General features: G+C 43.3%; 1 protein-coding gene across 1 annotated transcript in view; it reads left to right on the top strand.

The window, feature by feature from the left end:
• SLC10A7 (solute carrier family 10 member 7) overlaps positions 1–17,396 on the top strand; it is a 176,831-nt gene that overhangs the window by 101,518 nt on the left and 57,917 nt on the right. The window contains exon 6 of the mRNA XM_054990307.1: positions 12,394–12,429. Within this exon, the coding sequence (XP_054846282.1) occupies positions 12,394–12,429 (36 nt within the window). The remainder of the gene's footprint in view (positions 1–12,393; positions 12,430–17,396) is intronic.

Below are 17,396 nucleotides of genomic sequence, written 5' to 3'. Positions count from 1 at the left end.
GGCAGTATTGATTATATTTTATCCAGTGTCAACAACAGGACATTATGACATCAGAAGTGTTTTCATTAGACTGGCAACGCTTGACCTTGAATTTCAAACCTGTATTCTAATGGCTGGTCATATGAGCCAGGCTGTACTCCCCATTTGCTTCCTATGAGCATAACAAAACATGCTTCTGCATGACTCCCATTTGTTTCAGTGAGGCTGATGTACTTGGAGGATAGTCCCCAAAGACTGTAACAGAATACAGTTAAATACCATTCTTAGAGCAGAAGATTACTGGACACCCATCTTGATTCTTAACCTTCAAGTTCCTTTCCAATATGTGTGCAAAAGTCTTACATTCAACCGGAGAGAGGATTTTCTGGTGTGTAGAAGGTGCCCTCTGCTGGAAAAGAAGGCTTCTCACCTGTGTATGTGTACACAGTTTAGTGTGCATGTATATAAAAATGCTCAACGTTTAAAAAACCCACTTCTCTTTTGTTATCTGAACTAAATACTTGTTTGATGTGTACTTTTTAATCTTCCCTGTTGCCAACAATTTTCTCTTCTGTTACACTGAGTGATTTTTAAATATTATGTATTTATGCATTAAGTAGTATGCACAGCAATATTATCCTTGAGTTTCACCTGCAGGGTGGCATAAGGTTGTTGCTAAATCTCCTTATACTGGCAGAGCACAACGCAATGTCAGTTAAAGAAATTATTCTGCTATAGCAGAATAATTGTACACAGAGGCAGCTAATACTGGCTTACACTTACCTCCTTGGAACTCTCTCCTGCTCCTGACTGTGACACAACTTTACTCTTGCAAAAGAGATGGCATAAGTTTAAAATACTGCTATCAATGCAAATGGAGACGCTCTTATCTGAGGACAGGATTCTCACTAACTTGGCAGCCAATCATTTGCACACTGACAGGCAACTATAAGACCCACAAAGCTTATATTTAGTTTTCATATCTAGATGTGCCACAGTTTGCTGCATGACTTTTCACCCCAGGTTTAGAGAACTATAAATGAGAATTTAGGTGATAGGGCACTCAATGAAATCATAAACATCCAACAGCTAGGAATGAGGAAAAACACATAAAGGGCATATTTAAAAACTTTGCTTCTCAGAATCCTTAGAGGTATCTTATTTTGCATCTCCAGACACAGGTAATCATAGTAATCTCAACTCCACTGTTGCAGTTTGGGATGTGAGACCATGTACTCCACACAGGAAAAAGGGGTTCTCTGGGGGTTAGGGAGAAGTGGGCCTTTTCTGCACGGGTGATTTTTGCCACTTTTGGCCCCGTACCTCTTTGAGTTTTCTTTTGAATCCTAAAGTGTTAACTTCCCCTTCAGATTTCAATGTGATGTTTTCAAGATTTCTCTTTGGATTATTCCCTGATGTTTTTCTCGATGCAGTTTTGAGTTGGCTTTTTCACTCATGCAGAATTTTCCTTTTGTTTTTTTTCTCCTCCATCCTCTGTTCCGCCTCTCTCCCTCCCCCGCCCCCCAGTTTCTTCTTGCTGATTGCCATAGAAGGCAGAAATGTAACAGAGGCAGTCACGCCCAGTAAATAGAAATTGTAGATGGAAAAGGCAACTCCCTTATTTTGTAAGAACAAAAAAGGTGGCAAGCTTATCCATCAGTGATGCTGTCAGAACTTACTGCATGATTGATCTTGTTCAATAAAAACGGACTGTTTCAGCTGTGTCCCTGTTTGTTTGTTGCCAATCTCAGCCATTTTCATGATGGGAGCAACACACTATGGGGACAGTTAGAGGGCTCCTCTGTAAAATACTACCAGGGCTGAAAGTTTGCATCTTAGGGATCGTCTTACCACTGGAGCACCAGCAAGGATGATGCTGGTTCCTGCCACTCTTTGTCCTGATGAATTCCCTTCTCCCGCCCAGGACCACTGCTGCAGTAAGCGAATGGGTTGGACTGGGGAGGGAGGGGGCAGGATAATGTGCTACAAGTCAGTACAGTGCGGTAGTGGTTACAGTGTCAGCCTAATGTGAGTACAGATCCCCACTCTGCCATGAAGCTCCTTGTTTGATCTGGGACTGCCCATTCTTGCCTATCCTAATCTCCAGGGCTTTTTTTCTGGTACAAGAGGTGGTGGAACTCAGTGGGTTGCCCTCGGAGAAAATGGTCACATGGCTGGTGGCCCCGCCCCCTGATCTCCAGACAGAGGGGAGTTTAGATTGCCCTCCGTGCCGCTGAGCAGCTCCACCAGCCATGTGACCATTTTCAAGAGGTTCCGGAATTCCATTCCACCGCGTTCCTGCTGAAAAAAAGCCTTGCTAATCTCCCTCACAGGCTTCTTGTGAAGCTAAAAAGTAAAGACCCGAAGTCACGAGGGGGAAAAGAGGGATAACTAGCAACTATTGCAAGCAACCAAATGCATATGGGAGAGGAAATGGCAGGTATCCTGGGTATTCCCGCTGCCAGGGTGAGGCCACCGGTCATTTCACTGCTCATTCTGATGCGCTTTCACAGCACACAATTGTCCAGCCCTTTTTCCTGGGAAGCCATAGCCAGGGAGTGAACTTGGGACCTTTCTCATGCTAAGTATCTGTGCCGCTTCACTGAGCTGCAGCACTTGGTTTATGTGGCTCAATGCATAAGGTTTATTAGTCAATGTTTGGTGAATTGTGACGGCCTGTGGCTATAGACAATAAACTCTTTTGATCTTTGATCTTTGATATAAGGTGAGGGATGGGAGAAGCAGCTGTTTCCTGTGGCTGGTGGTGATACAGCCCTTGAGCAGGAGTCACGTTCTAGTCACGCTCCCTTTTTCTTTTCTATTCATGGCTTGTTTTGTTTTTAGATTGGTAACTTAAGATAACTTTACGGAGCTTCACTTGTAAACCATCTTGTATAGAACTCTGGCGAAACAGCATAAAAATGTCCTAAATAAATAAATACAAACTAATTGCCAAACAGCCAAAAGTTAAGAGTTATTTTGTGGAAGTCCCCTTATCATAGCCTGGCTGGGAATTTGATATTACACTTGTATCCCACTACTTTGCTCTTTCCCAATGAGCTAGCAGCCTAGAGATAAAGAGTGGAAAGACTAAATACAAAACACTTTTAACAAAAACAAATATTTCTGCCTGCTCTGTCCTTGCTCCTGTGGTGTGCATTAGTGCCCCTTGCAAAAACCACGTTCTCCTCGCACAAATACTAATGCAAACAGGTTGTGTGCTGAATATTTTCTTTGGCAACCCAGCAGCTATCAAAAACTCTTTGGAAAGGTTCTGAGTTCTGTTTATGGGCCTCCTGATTTTTGGTCTATGGAGAGTGCAATTGGGAGGCACTATTGTTTATTCCTAGGATGTGCATAAATAGGGTAAGATGATGTTATTGTGGTATTCTTGCTGCTCCTTTGTGTTGGTTGATATTTTTGCCTGTGTGGCTGATGTGGGGGCATCATAGATGTGCCAGATTGTGATCATTGGTTAGTGGAATGTCTGTGTCTAGCAGGTGAAATTGTTCCTAAGATCTAGAGTATTTTGTAAATGGTAGAAATGCTATCCACTTCTGACGTTTAATGCTAATGCCATGTTTTACATATGATGTGACGAGCTGTGTTAATGATCCAATCCCTGGTTTTAAGAGGGCTCACAAGAGGCTCTCTTGGGGGGAAAGAAAATGATGAAGCATCTGATTGAGATGGGATGCCCAGGGCATAATCCCACTGTCCAAAATTAGAGCTGGCAGATTATGTCCCCTCTAATAAAGCAATGGTTGTCTCACAATTGCATTTCTGATTTTATAATCTAGTCATTAAAATACAAATGTGGGATCTTTTGTTATACTTGCCAATCATAATTGACTTGCGATAAAGAAAACTGTATGCGTTTATGGCATTGTTGCACAATTTTTAATCCTTTGCAAAAAAAATTAATAGAATATTAGTTCAAGATGAGTCCAGTTAGCAAATGGCGTTCCTTTGTTCATCAATGTTGTATTTTATCTTAATATAGTAAAAATGTTGTGCAGACTAGAAGCTTTCCCTTTGTCTTCCAAGTCAAATGAGGAATCACTAAAATTCTAAAGAAACATTAATTGAAAAATTTCCTAAAGACTGGAAAGAATGTGGCTTTTCTAACCTCTTTGACCAGACATTGCACAGTTGTACTAAGGAGTAACAGACATGTCTGATAGAAGGAAAAGTGAGCAAGAATTGATTGGAGGCACGTTGTTTGCTTGAATTCAGACAGGGAGAGGCAGTCCTACAGATATGTGGGCCCCAGATCATGAAGAGCTTTAAAGGTAATCTCTAGCTCTTTGAATTCAGACAGTAGACAAACAGGTCGTCAATGTGTTTGATTAAGAATTAGTGTAATGTGTTTTATAATAGCTAGTATCAATCAAAAGGTGCACAAACACATTTAGGACCAATTGGAATTTCTGGGTAGTCTCCAAAGGCAGCTGCACATGGATCGGTCCAACCTCAAAGTTATAGTAGTATTTGTTAGCATCTATAAGGGACGGCAACTTATGTGCAAGATGTGATAGAAAGCACTTGTAACAACTACTCCAGTCTAATTTTCTAACAGCAAACTGGGGCCCACGTTGGCCCTAAACTATTCCCATGACTTCTCATGAAAGACTCACCCCATCCAGTCTGGCAGACCAGCTCCTAAAACGCTTGACGGCTCGACCAGCTTGTCTGGATTCACTTTCAGCTTAGCCGCAGCTGAGGTGTCTAGGCATAGATTCAGAACAGACACAGCTGGTTCTGCAGGTGTCAAAGTGTAATCCTAAGCAGACTTATACCCTTCAAAGTCCACTGAAATCCTCTTTGGATAAAGGAAGGTTTCTTAAACAGGGTCTGGCTCCTTCAAAGGCTTATGGAAAACTTATGGAAAAGCTTTCTTTGCTGCCATCACCACCATCTCACAGGCTTATAAAAACTTTTTTTTTTTTTTTTTTTAGGAAAGCAGAGCTGTCCTGGGGAGGATCCTCCTCAGGAGATCTCAGAAAGAGGCTACTCTTTTGCCCCACTGCAGGGACCTGATCCTCTTCCTCCTCTTCAGGGGCTGCTGCTGGTGTCTCTTGGAGCTTTACCTCAGAGGTGCTAAGCCAGCCTTCTCAGGGGTCCCAGGAACATGCATGACCTTCAAGTCAGCACCAACATCTCCACTCCATGTTTCGATAGCCCTCAGAATAGATTTGCACTAGTCATTGCTCCCAAGTTCAAAGTGAACCCCTTTAAAGCTGGCAGGGCTGTGCCCGGAAATGCCTTGGAGCAGACGCTGCCCCTGCCGGCCGGGGCTTCTCCTTGATAGGGAAGGTGTTTAAGATCCCAACAGCGGTGGCATCTTCTCTTGCTAAAGATCTTCCATTGTCGCTGCCGCCCCCTCCTAGAGAAGAGATGGTTGTCTCCTCAAAGAGTTCTTTCCCTTTTCTCTCCTTCACCTCTCCCTTTATGGAGCTGTTTCCCCCAAGCCCTGAAAGGTGTCTTCCTATTTCTTCCCCCTCCAGTGGTGGAGGAGGAGCCTGTGTCTCTGAGCAAGCTGCCTGCCCCCTAGGGTGGGTGACATAAAGAAGAACAATCCTTTCAAACTCTGGGTATCTCCCAGATCTCTGGCCGCTGCAGGATCTGGATCAAATAGATCCTCAGAAAGCATTGCTCCACCTAAAGATGTTCCTGCTCCTGTTTCTTTTCCTTCCAGTGCTGTCTCAAATCCTGGTGAAAATTACCTGTCCAAACCACCAGGAGAAGCATCTCCAGCTCCTCCACCATGGGTAACTTCGAAGCAGCATAAAGACCTGCCATCAGCATACCTGCCTATATTACCACCTGCCATTCACCTCCTTCTCCTGCTCTGCTGGCCCCCAAATGCGCACCACCCCCTGTTGCTACTGCCCCCAAATTTGTTTCTAAGCCAGCTCTGGGTGTCCCTTACAGTCAAGACCAGCTGCTCCAACCTCTTCTCAGTCTCACTTGCCAGCTCCTTCTACCCCAAAGCCACAGCTGCCCACTTTCACTTATGCACAACAATGGGAAAGAATCCTGATCCAGGAGAAGCCATGCCCTACCATGAGTGATAAAAGGGATTGTAGTCTTAGACTTGGATTCTCAAACTCTGAAGCAATATTCCTAGTAACCATCATCAGTTTATCTAATTGTTAATGTAGTCAGATCTTTGAGTACCTAAATCTAAAGACTGGAACCATAAGCAGACAAGACACATCTTAACTACAAACCTGGGAAAAGCCCCAGGTTTGCAGAAAAATCTGAAATCTTAAAAAAAAAAAAGAGGGGGAGAGTAAAACTCTTCAAAATAATAATAGTACTTTTAGTTTTAAGACAAATGTCATCAGTGGCTGTTGCTGGGCAACTACAACAGTATTGCCAGGCTTTAAGCCTCAGTCTCTGACAGTAAAAAGCAAGGGGAGGGAGCAGGGCCCTTTCCAGGGCTGTTTTGGTCTTTGAAGGAGGACTCATATGGGCCAGGCCCATCAGCAGCCCTTGGTAACTTGCTTCCACCCAGTTTGTGTGACTCACTCAGGACTGGCTGATTGCTAGTATTCAGCAGCATCTCCCCTCTCCTCCCCCCTCCCCTCTCCTCCTTTATATTTGACCAGTTTCTGTTGGCCCTCCATGCATCTGACGAAGAGAACTGTGATTCTCGAAAGCTTATGCTACAATAAAATTGGTTAGTCTTAAAGGTGCTACTGGACTCCTTTTGATTTCGCATCCCACAAAAGCCAGTATTGTATAGTGGTTAGAGTTTCTCCCAGACAAGGATCTGGGAGAGCTAGGTTCAAATTTCCACTCTGCTGTGGAAGCTCAGTGGATGGTCTTGGGTCAGTCACATTATTATTATTTTTATTGTAATTATTTTATTCAGTTTTTATCCTGAGCAAGCGGGCTCAGGGCAGATTACATCAAAAATAAGATACAAGTTAAAATCCAGCTAAAATCATACAATCATAAAATACAGTCTTCACCAAACAACAGTTCCACCACCTACACGGGGGAGGGAGGGGAAAGGGGGGAGAGCATTCCAACAGGAGGGGAGGCTCAACAGATAGCATAGAAAGAAATGGCCTCAACCATATGCCTGGTGGAACATCTCCATCTTACAGGCCCGCCAAAAAGTAGAAGGTCTTGGCAGGCCCATGTGTCAGCAGACAGAGAGAGAGTTCCACCAGGTGGGAGCCAGGACTGAAAAAGCTCTGGCTCTGGTCAAGGCCAGTCAAGCTTCCCTGGGGCCAGGGAGCACCAGCAGATGTTTATTCACAGATCTAAGTGCTCTCCAGGGAACATATGGTGAGAGGTGGTCCTGCAGGTATACTGGTCGCAGTCTGCTCAGGGTTTTATAGGTCAAAACTGACACCTTGAATCTGATCTGGGATTCCATGGAGAACCAGTGTAGCTGCTGCAAGGTGGGAGTAATGTGTGCCCTTTATGGAGTCCAAGTTAAGACATGTGCAGCAGCATTCTGGACCCGCTGCAATTTCCAGGTCAGACCCAAGGGAAGCCCAGCGTAGTGCAAGTTACAGTAGTCCAACCTGGAGGTGACTGTTGCGTGGATCACTCTCGTTAGGTCGTGGATTGAAAAGTAGGGGGCAAGCTGCCTAACCTGCCAGAGATGACAAAAGGCAGACTGGACAACCGTCGCAACCTGGGCTTCTATGGATAGGGAGGTATCCAGTGTCACTCCAAGGCTTCTGACTGCTGGCACAGGTACAAAAGTTGAGAGCCGGATCCCCAGACCTAATGACCCCTGGCCCAAGTGCAGAACCCTTGTGGGTTCCTCATTGTGTAACTGGGCCCTGCTTGATAGCTGGCACTAGGGTTGCCAGGTCCCCCAGAGTCCAAACCGGGAGATGGAGGGTTCTTGGGGGCCCGCTCAGAGGGTACTTACGATGCACACAATGTGTATCCGTGCTCCAGAGCCTTCGCTGTTGCACCAGGAATGGCATCATTCCCAACGTGATGATGAAGGGAAGCACCCCCTGTGGGCGTATTTTCCTTAAATCAATCAATTTTAAGATAAATACCCCCAGAGGGGGCTTTCGGTTGCTGTTGCACCTGGAATAATATCATTCCTGGCACGACAGCAAAGACTCCGGTGCACATTGGAGCATGCTTCAGAGTTCCTGGGACTGTTCCCTGCACCTTCTTCCCTCCACCGGCCAGGTAAGGGGAGGCAGCAGCTGGGAGGGCTGGATGCTCTGCTCCCAACATGGGACTGGGAACCCTACCTGTCACTGTGTAACTGGCCCCAGCTTGGTGGCCTGTACCATACAACTGGGCCGTAGTTTTCCTGGGCAGAGGCTACCTACCAGGGGGAGGGAAGAAGGGACAGTCGAAGACAGGCAGATAAAGGTAGGATGGCTGCTGTGAAAGAGAGAAGGAAGCAGGAAAGGAGGAGAGGCTTTCAGGAAAGGGAAAGAGGAAACTGTGGAAAGAGAAAATGAGATGGCCCCTGCAAGTCCTAGCATGTCCTCTGCTTGTTCGTTGCATTTCTTTCTTAATACTTAGCTTTACCCTTTACATATTATTTCCCCCCTCAATCTGTTTCAATAGATTATAAATGCATATTGTTACTGAAAAACCAAGACACTTCCTGTTCCCAGCCTAAATTAATATTGGAATTCTACAGTAAGAAATTAGTTTTGTCTTCTAGCGAACATATAAAATCTATCTCTTGGTGCTGGTTTTCCTTGTAGAAAAGCATAACTGGCGTTCTGAAATATGACATGTTAGATGATCCTTACTGTAAAGAAAAATGCATTTACAGGTTCCTGATGTGACTGCTTCTACGCAGAATCATTCTTTGTATGAGCGTTTTGGGTCAGGCTGTGATTTTCTTCCCCCTTCTCCTTCCCTCTAAAATCATTGAAATATATTCTGTCAGTCTTTCACATCAGAGGTGTAAATGGATTTCTTGAAAGTTTTCCTTCCAAATGGTAAAAGGCAATCACTTTACAACTTTGACTCCATTACAGGCTGCACTGCAAAGCTTAACGTACCACCCCAACTTTCGGAATGCTCTGCTGTTCAGTGACCTTGCGTCCAGAAGGGCAGATATTCAGCTGGTGCAAAGAAGCTGGTTGGCTACACGCTCTTTATCTCCATGCCCTGCATATTTGACGGCACTTGCACAGAAAGCACAGTAGAGGGAAGAGCAGTCAAGTTTAAGTTTTTAGAATGGATTCGCCTTACTTGAAGGCATTTGTGTGCTCTGGAGCAGAAAAGAAATGATCTCTCTGCCTTGTGTTGTGTCCTGAAGATTCCATCACTGTAGGGGATGTAGTTGACACGCTGCTCCTACCTATACACTAGTTTCCCTTTGTGAAGAGGGAGTGAGGATATAAATAAGTCTAAATTGTTTCGTTCGGTATCGTAGTGTTTCGGTTAGGTAACAATGGTATTTGTAGGATGAACGAGCATATGAAGAAACTCTTCCCTACTAGTATTCTTTGATTTGCCTAATTTTATCAATGTGTTAAGTCCTAGCTTTATGGCTCTTTTTAGACATGAATAATGACATTATGTGATACAACTGGGTTCAGAAGTATAACTTAGGCATATATCTTATACTTAAAGGCAAGCTAGAAAATGCATTAAATTGCATTAAAATGCATTTAATGAAATGTAAATATTAAATAACGCATCTAAATTAGATTTTAAGACAAGCAGAACATGCAATTTGTGTTCTTGATTTTTGTGTCTTTATGCTGCGTTATCATAACTTCCTCTGCATTTCAAACTCCATTATACTACAGATAAATTCCATTGCTGTCTTAGAATCTAAGTATGAGGATGTAGTACAAGAGGCCAGTTTTTCCCTAGGTCATTCTTTCTCTATCCTACACACGTATCTTGGGGCACAATTTGATTGTATTAATACATATTCTGAGGATGACATATATCTAATTCCTGAGGATTAAACTAGACGGAGCTAGTCTTCTGTGTGTTTAGAACTAATAAAATTATCCTTTGTGAACCATTATTCTGGTAAATCTGACTGCTTGGGAACTGGTGAACCTGAAACAAGTTGTTATTCTCAACTCATCCCTTCCCCAAATATGTCAGTTAAAGGCATGGCACACATGGTCTTTAAAACATCAATTTCATTTTTTCTCTTCTCTTTATTAAGACAAAAGTGTATTCTGGGATATAGGAGAATCTGTTCTTTAAAATATGGTTCCTTTTAGAAATGTAGGTACTGTTGTAAATTTGCTGCTTTAATCGTGTGTGGTTTTGCCTAAAGTAACTCTACAAGGGAGTTGGAGAATTAACATAAAATCCTTACTGTTTCTTTTAATAGTTTTGGCTGTTTTTCTGAATGGACCTGCAAATGTGGCACCTAAGATTAGTGCTTGGCAGACTGGGGGGGAAATAGTAGCATTGCCAATTTTTGAAGGTGCATTGGCTGAGGCTGAGGCACCTTGGCATGCAGGTAGAGGCAGTCTGTCAAGGCAGATCTACTTACGTATTTGTAAATAAAACAAATGTGCCAAGATGCTGTAAGTCTACTCCAGTGTACTTCCATCCAAACAACATGAAATCAAGAGATACTGACACAGTATATGGAAGTGGAGAGAGCACAGAAATATATTGAATATTATTCAAAACAGACTGAGCAGGCATCACTGTCAAAGTTTTGAAAAATGTTATTCTCTAGCCTTCACTTTCTCCTTTAAAGAAGCTCTCTTGCTATCTGCTTTCAATCTGTGTCAGTGTAAGATTTAAATTTTGGTTGCTGGCATTACGCTGTTGTGTGTTTTTTAAAAAAATTGTTACGTTTTTATTAATTCTATTCCATTCCAACAAGCATTCTCTGTACAATCAAGTTGCTCTTAAAAAGCATAATATTAGCTGCCCCCAGGTCTTGAGGGTGGGTGAGGGGGAAGAAATTCAGATTTTTGTTCTTCCAGTTTACAGCCTTTCAAGGTCCATAGTGGCTCACAACATATGTATTTAAGTATAGACCTTGCCTCACTCTTCCTTCTCAGCAAACCCATGAATAAAGGTCATGAATATTTCCTTTTTACAAGCATAGAGCCTAAACTGAGAGTGACATGTCAAGGTACTCGAGGGAAAATACGGCTGATCAAATCCAGATCAAAGGCTATGGACTGTTTTTGCGCTTCTTTACATTCTTTCCTTTTTTTAGAAAATGTGAGAGAATAGATGTGCCTTTTAAAAAAAAATACAGAGGGAGATTCCTAACAAATATTTGGAGGGAAATAATGTCAGTTTTAAATAGGCTACGTAAGGGTTGTAAATTAATATGCATTAAGTAGCAAGCTATTTTATTAATTTATGATAAAGTATTGAAGTGTGAAAGAATGAGAGAAGTGAGAACTGGCATTTGCTGTTGTGAAGTTGATGCTTGTCATGTTATCTCCCAGTCCTAAAACCTTGCCTTTAAGTTTTGTCTTCATGAGACTTAAAACCTTGTCTTATGCCCAATGATCATCCTAAACCTCTTTGCTGTCACTGAAGAAAACAAATCTTTTGCCTCTTTTTGCTTGGGGGCTGTGGAGAGCTGAAGTGGTCCTGTGTGACTGAATTAGATGAAAGACTTGCCTTCCCACCACGGAGACATGGAGTCTAATCAAGTGAAATGAGTTCTGAGATCTCAACTCGCTTCCTAGGGGAGATCAGTTTACATTACAAAATCACATGACACCTAATTCATCACTGTTGATGCAGGCTTTACTCAGGAGAGGGCCGCAGCTCAGACAGCGTGATAGTAAACCACCTGTCCCCTCTTCCGAAGAGGTCATTTATTAAGTGGCATTGGTGGGAAGGGTCTGTAAGGCACTGACCTGTATATTTACGAAGTATGTTTGAAGGGGAAAGGGGTTGTCAAACTCCAAAGAAGGAAGACGGTGCATGAAGAGATCATTTATGCTCTTGATTGCTGTGACTTGAGATCATTCTCCACTCTTGAACCTATGTATGAAGTAAAGCTGAACTTTCCTTGTTCGCAAAACTTTTCAGCAAATTGAAAGCAAGATTTTTTAAATCTCTCATATATTGAGTTAGCAAGTTTTACAGTCTGATTATTAGTTTTGAATGCTTCATATGTTCCATGTTTTAATGGTCGTAAAATATGTATTTTACTTTTTATGATAAATGTATTGGCTAAGTGCTGTAATAAAGAATCTACTACTACTACTACTACTACTACTACTACTAGTTTTGAATGCATTTGAAATCTTTATCAACAAGAACAGACCCATATAACACCACAAACCATCATCTTATGCTACCGATGAAGGGACGTTTCTCCTGTATTGAAAGTATATGCACTAACCCGAATGTGCAGCAGTGGAATGTCTTAATATTTTCAAGCATCAGGGTTTTATTTGGCAAAGAGAAAGTGGTTTTCCAAACTAATAATTTCTTTATTTCTTCTAGGGTATTGTTATAACTCCTTTGCTCCTGCTGCTTTTTGTGAGTATTTTAAAATTGATTTTCTTTTCACTAAGTAAAGTACTGTTGGTTAAGTACTGTCATATGTGAAAAAGGAGACGTTTTGAACATTCCAGATTGCTGTCATTGATCAAAGTTTTTGTGACCAGTTTTGAAACTGTTCTTCTCAACAGGAATAAATAACAAAGTTCCACTGAACACGGTGTTGACTACTTCCTCACTTAAGTTTTTCTGTCTTCTGTACAGCAAATACATAGACTAGGTAGCCAAAGCAAGCATTTGTGGCAATATGTCATGCAACATTTTGACATATTATTTTCTGGGAGATACATCATCTTATACATAGGGATAGCAGAGCTATGGCCTTGTTGATGGAGCTGCCATGTTCCAGAGTAAATCTCAAAGGACTGAATGGGAAAATCAGTAATTTCCTTATAGCCAGCAGAAAATTTCTGAAACTCTCTGGCCAAACATAAGAATCTGTATAATTTAGTGCCAATGAATGTTTAGCATATAAGCAAGTACTTTAAAAGTCATAGGCTTGCGTCCCACATAAGACCAAAGATGGGGAGGGGCTTTGTCTGCTTCCATGGGTGTCATATCAATCAATAGGGGTATGCACTAAAACAAGATCCATATATTTTGGAGTCTGGTATCCAGAATACCATATGTATTTGGAATTACCTATATTTGGGTCCAAAAATACCAGTATAGTATTTGGATTCAGATTTTATTTGGATTTCTGAGTCTCTTCAGCTCTATTCCCTATTGGGGAATCTTTCCAGGGGGCTGATGGGGCTGTTTTTCAAACAAATTACATCAGAATTTCAGAGAATCCAGTCCCATTTGTCCACTAAAGACTTTCCAAGTTTCAAGTCAATTGGGTTAAGGGGTCCTGCTCTATAGGCCCCTGAATAGGTTTCCTATGGGAGGAAAAAATCATTATCCAATGCTTTCTCCAGGGCAGTGATAGAAGCCTTGAAAAGAGCCTTAACCAAATTATTAACCACAGAGGCCAAGCCTCCCAATGCAAACAGAACCAACAAAGTCCAACAGAGCCAACACCAAACCAGAGAATCCCAGCAGAACCAACACCAAACCAGAGAATCCCAGCAGAACCAAACTGAAGCAATGCACACTGTTACAAGCCCATCAAAACTAGTGTGACTCACAGATGCCAGGCAGAATCTAAGGCCCCCAGACTGGCAAGCCAGTAGTGCCAAGGCAGCCAGCCTGACCTGGCAATGGCATATGGCAAACAAGCAAGCAATACTAATACACACGCACAGTAAAGCTGCCTCTCTCCCTCCTCCTGGAAAACCTACAGGGGCGGAGGTGGGGGGGGAGTTGCTGCAACTTTTTAAATGCTATTCAAGGATATTCCGTAATATATCCAGTTAATATGGGAATGTAAATGCTGGTTCATCCAAATATTCATGAATAAGACAGATATACCTGTATATGCTGGAATAATAACAAGTAGTAATTTTTCAGGTGTATTTTTAAACTGGATACACCAAATCGCACATTCTTAGTGATCAAGTGCTGTTCATAAGGTACAATGAAAGTGCAAGCCACGTACACTTGATTTTTCTTTATATTTGTGTTGAGTAATTCTCATTACATTCAGCACTTGTACAACTGAACCTGTGATTGAAACTCCACATTTATTTGGGTACTGGTTCCAAGTTTCTTTTAGACAGTCACTGTGATTTGTCTGTTTCTTACAAACAAGCAAATTTACGTACATGCATTTATTGCAATATGTGAACAGGGCTTAAATCCATTAATGGAGTTGCATTTTAAAAGGTTTATGAAACTTCATAAAGTAAGATAAAGCTGGTGGAGTCCATTAACTAAAAACATTTGTCTCCTCATAGTATCTCTCATCATTGTTACCACCAGGGCTGGCTCCAGCGTTGCCGGCACCCGAGGAAGCTTAATGCTGCCTCTGTGTGTGCACGCGCGTGCGCACACTGGACTGCATGATGACATCACTGCGTGTGATGTCATCATGCAGGGGCTGGCATGCGCACGGGGAGCCTTCCAGCCCTCCCATTCAGTTGCTCTGCGGGCCAGGCGCAGCCAGCTGCCCTGGCTGCCGGCTGCACCTGGCCAGCAGAGCAACTGAACAGGAGGCTGCCTGCTCAGCTGCCCCACGCTGCTGCTGCCAGCACGTGCTCCTGGCCAGCGGCAGCAGCTCTGTGGCTGGCGCCCCTCCAGCGCCTTAGCCTCACTGACCTCAATGGACGGGCTGGCCCTGGTTACCAGTAACTGAAACAAAGAATGTGCTCAAAGGGATAGCCTTTCCTATTGGTAATCATTAATGCTTTTAAATAGTATGTGTTCTGTACTGGCAAAATCTGGGATTTGATACAGCTCTTGGCTTTGGAATAAAGAAAAAAAGAAAAGAAACTAGACCTTACCCTTCCACCTTCTTTCTGGCAGCTCCATCTCTTCCATCTGTATCTAATACTGTTGCATGCCCCTTTCCCTGTTCTCAGTCTTGCCCATCTGCAGCATCTATGTGCTTCCTTCTCTACTTTTGCCCTACACTCACGATTGAGTGCTCCAAGGAAAGTATTTGTATGAGGCTCCCTACATAGAACACTGTCCAGTGGCCAATGGGGACTGCCCACACTTCAGCTTCAGCAATTTATGCCAAGCATTTTCTCCTTAGAAGAGGGCAAACTTGTTGTTTCCATTATCCATGAGGTTTTGCGGCAGCCACTGCAGGAGTGGAAGAAGGGGTTCTCAGCATGGTGCCGTTTGCAGCATGCCTGCCAACACTTTCCCTAGTGCCCACTAAGTGCTTTTAAAAAGTGGGCAGGGCCAGATGTGGCTTGTGCCCAGCAGGGCTTCTGATTGGCTGTGCAGGTTTAATGGCATCCTGTTAAACAGAGCTTCTGCCTCAAATGTTGAAAGAGATACTATGAGAATTATGCATAACCTTGCTCTCTGATGTTTTGTCATTGGCTTTACCTCCTGCAGCAGTTTTGTTGTTGTACCCATCACCCTGTGTCAGAACTCCAAAGGTACCCCATAGGCTCAAAAACTTTGCCTAGATTCTCCCTGATCTCCCAGATGAGAAGATCTGCAAGTGTCCTAGAATGCTCCAAATGCTCTTCTGGTTTAGAAAAGGACAGATGGGGGAACCGCAAGGACTTGCAAGGGGACATCTCATTTCCCCCTCCCCCACCATGTCCTCTTTCCCTTTCCTTCCCTCCCATAGCCTCTTCCCCTTTTCCTGTATCCTTCTCTTCTTCCCACCTACCTTTGTCTGCTCCCCTGTCTTCACCTTTCCCCCTTCCTTCCCCTGGGAGCCTCTCCCCTGTGGCCTGGTTCAATGGTGCCAGCTGAGCTGGACCCAGTTGCATAGTGGGGAACCTGCAAGGACTTGCAGGGGGTTCTTCACTTTCCCACATATGCCCTTCCCAACATTCTTTCCTCTTTTCCTCCGGGCAGTCTCCATATGCTCACCACTCCCTATGTCCTTCTCTCCTTCAAACCCACTAAACAACGGACCTTTTATCTGCCTCCAGTCTTCATCTATATTTATTGATTTACTGTATTTATATACTGCCTTTTGCCGTAATGGGGACCTAAAGTGGCTTACATCATTCTTCTTGTCTCAATGATATCCTCACAACCTTAAGAGGTAGGTTAGACTTTGGGCCAAACTACAAGTGACGAATGACACAGGTTGGACACTTGTCAGCTTCCCTCAAGTTTTGATGGGAAATGTAGGCAGCTTGGCGGAATGTTGGACAAGTGACAGTTGAAAAGTCCATTGGACAGCAGTCGGAGAGCCAAGCTGCAAGACCAGGATGCCTACATTTCCCATCAAAACTTGAGGGAAGCTGACAAGTGTTCAACCTGTGTCATCCGTCACTTGTAGCTTGGCCCTGAGAGAGTGTGACTGCATCAAAGTTGTCTTCTATAGCAGAGTGGTAATTTAAACCTGGATCTACCGCATCCTACTTTGAAACTCTAACCACTACGCTACACTACACTAGCTTTTGGAGGGGAGGGACAGCTGTCGAGCAGTTGCAAGCTGCCAGGCCTGTGCAAGTCATGTGGTATCAAATCATCCGGTGATCACTTCTGGGCCTGGACCCAATGAGTCATCCCTCAAGGGCAAAATCCCCTTTTAACTTTTAACTGACAAAAATCAAGCCCGGAATACTGTTGTGGTTGCCTAGCAGCAATCAGTGAGGGCATCTCAAAGCTACAGGTGCTCGTTTTATCATTTTGGGTTTTTTAAATAGATGCGATAAGCATCTATTAAAGATTCCTGGCCCTAGGGAGGCCCGCCTGGCATCGACCAGGGCCAGGGCTTTTTCAGTCCTGGCCCCCACCTGGTGGAACGCTCTGTCCAATGAGACCAGGGCCTGGTGAGATTTATTAGCATTTCACCGGGCCTGTAAGACGGAGCTGTTCTGCCAGGCATATGGTTGATGCCGGGCGGTGCCCCCTAGCCGGGGGAGCACAGTATATGCCCTCCCTACTAGTGACACCTCCATCTCTCATACATCCCTGGCAAAATACTCTGGAGATGACTAAATAGGGGGTTGTCTGGATTATGTGCCGCTGTGTTTACATACATACATACATACATACATACATACATACATACATACATACATACACGTATATATGTGTGTGTGTATGTGTGTGTATATGTGTGTGAATATGTTTACATGTATTTTAATCTATGTATTGGGATGTTTTATGATTTTAAATTGTATATATGGTGAAATATGTTTTTAATCTTGGTTGTGATCTGCCCTGAGCCTGCTGATGTGGGGAGGGCGGAATATAAATTAAATATAAATAAAATAAATAAATTTAACCCCCTGAATGCATTTGTTTTAGATTTCAGATTTTTCTGTCTTGTCCGTTCATGGCTCCAGTCTCTAGATATAAGTAATCCACAGATCAGGGTCACTTGGCTATTAGTATATAAGATGTGGGCATCTTGGATTCTT

The sequence above is a fragment of the Eublepharis macularius genome, chromosome 10, assembly GCF_028583425.1.
Source record: "Eublepharis macularius isolate TG4126 chromosome 10, MPM_Emac_v1.0, whole genome shotgun sequence".
Taxonomy (NCBI): domain Eukaryota; kingdom Metazoa; phylum Chordata; class Lepidosauria; order Squamata; family Eublepharidae; genus Eublepharis; species Eublepharis macularius.
This window is presented reverse-complemented; position numbering and strand designations above follow the sequence as displayed.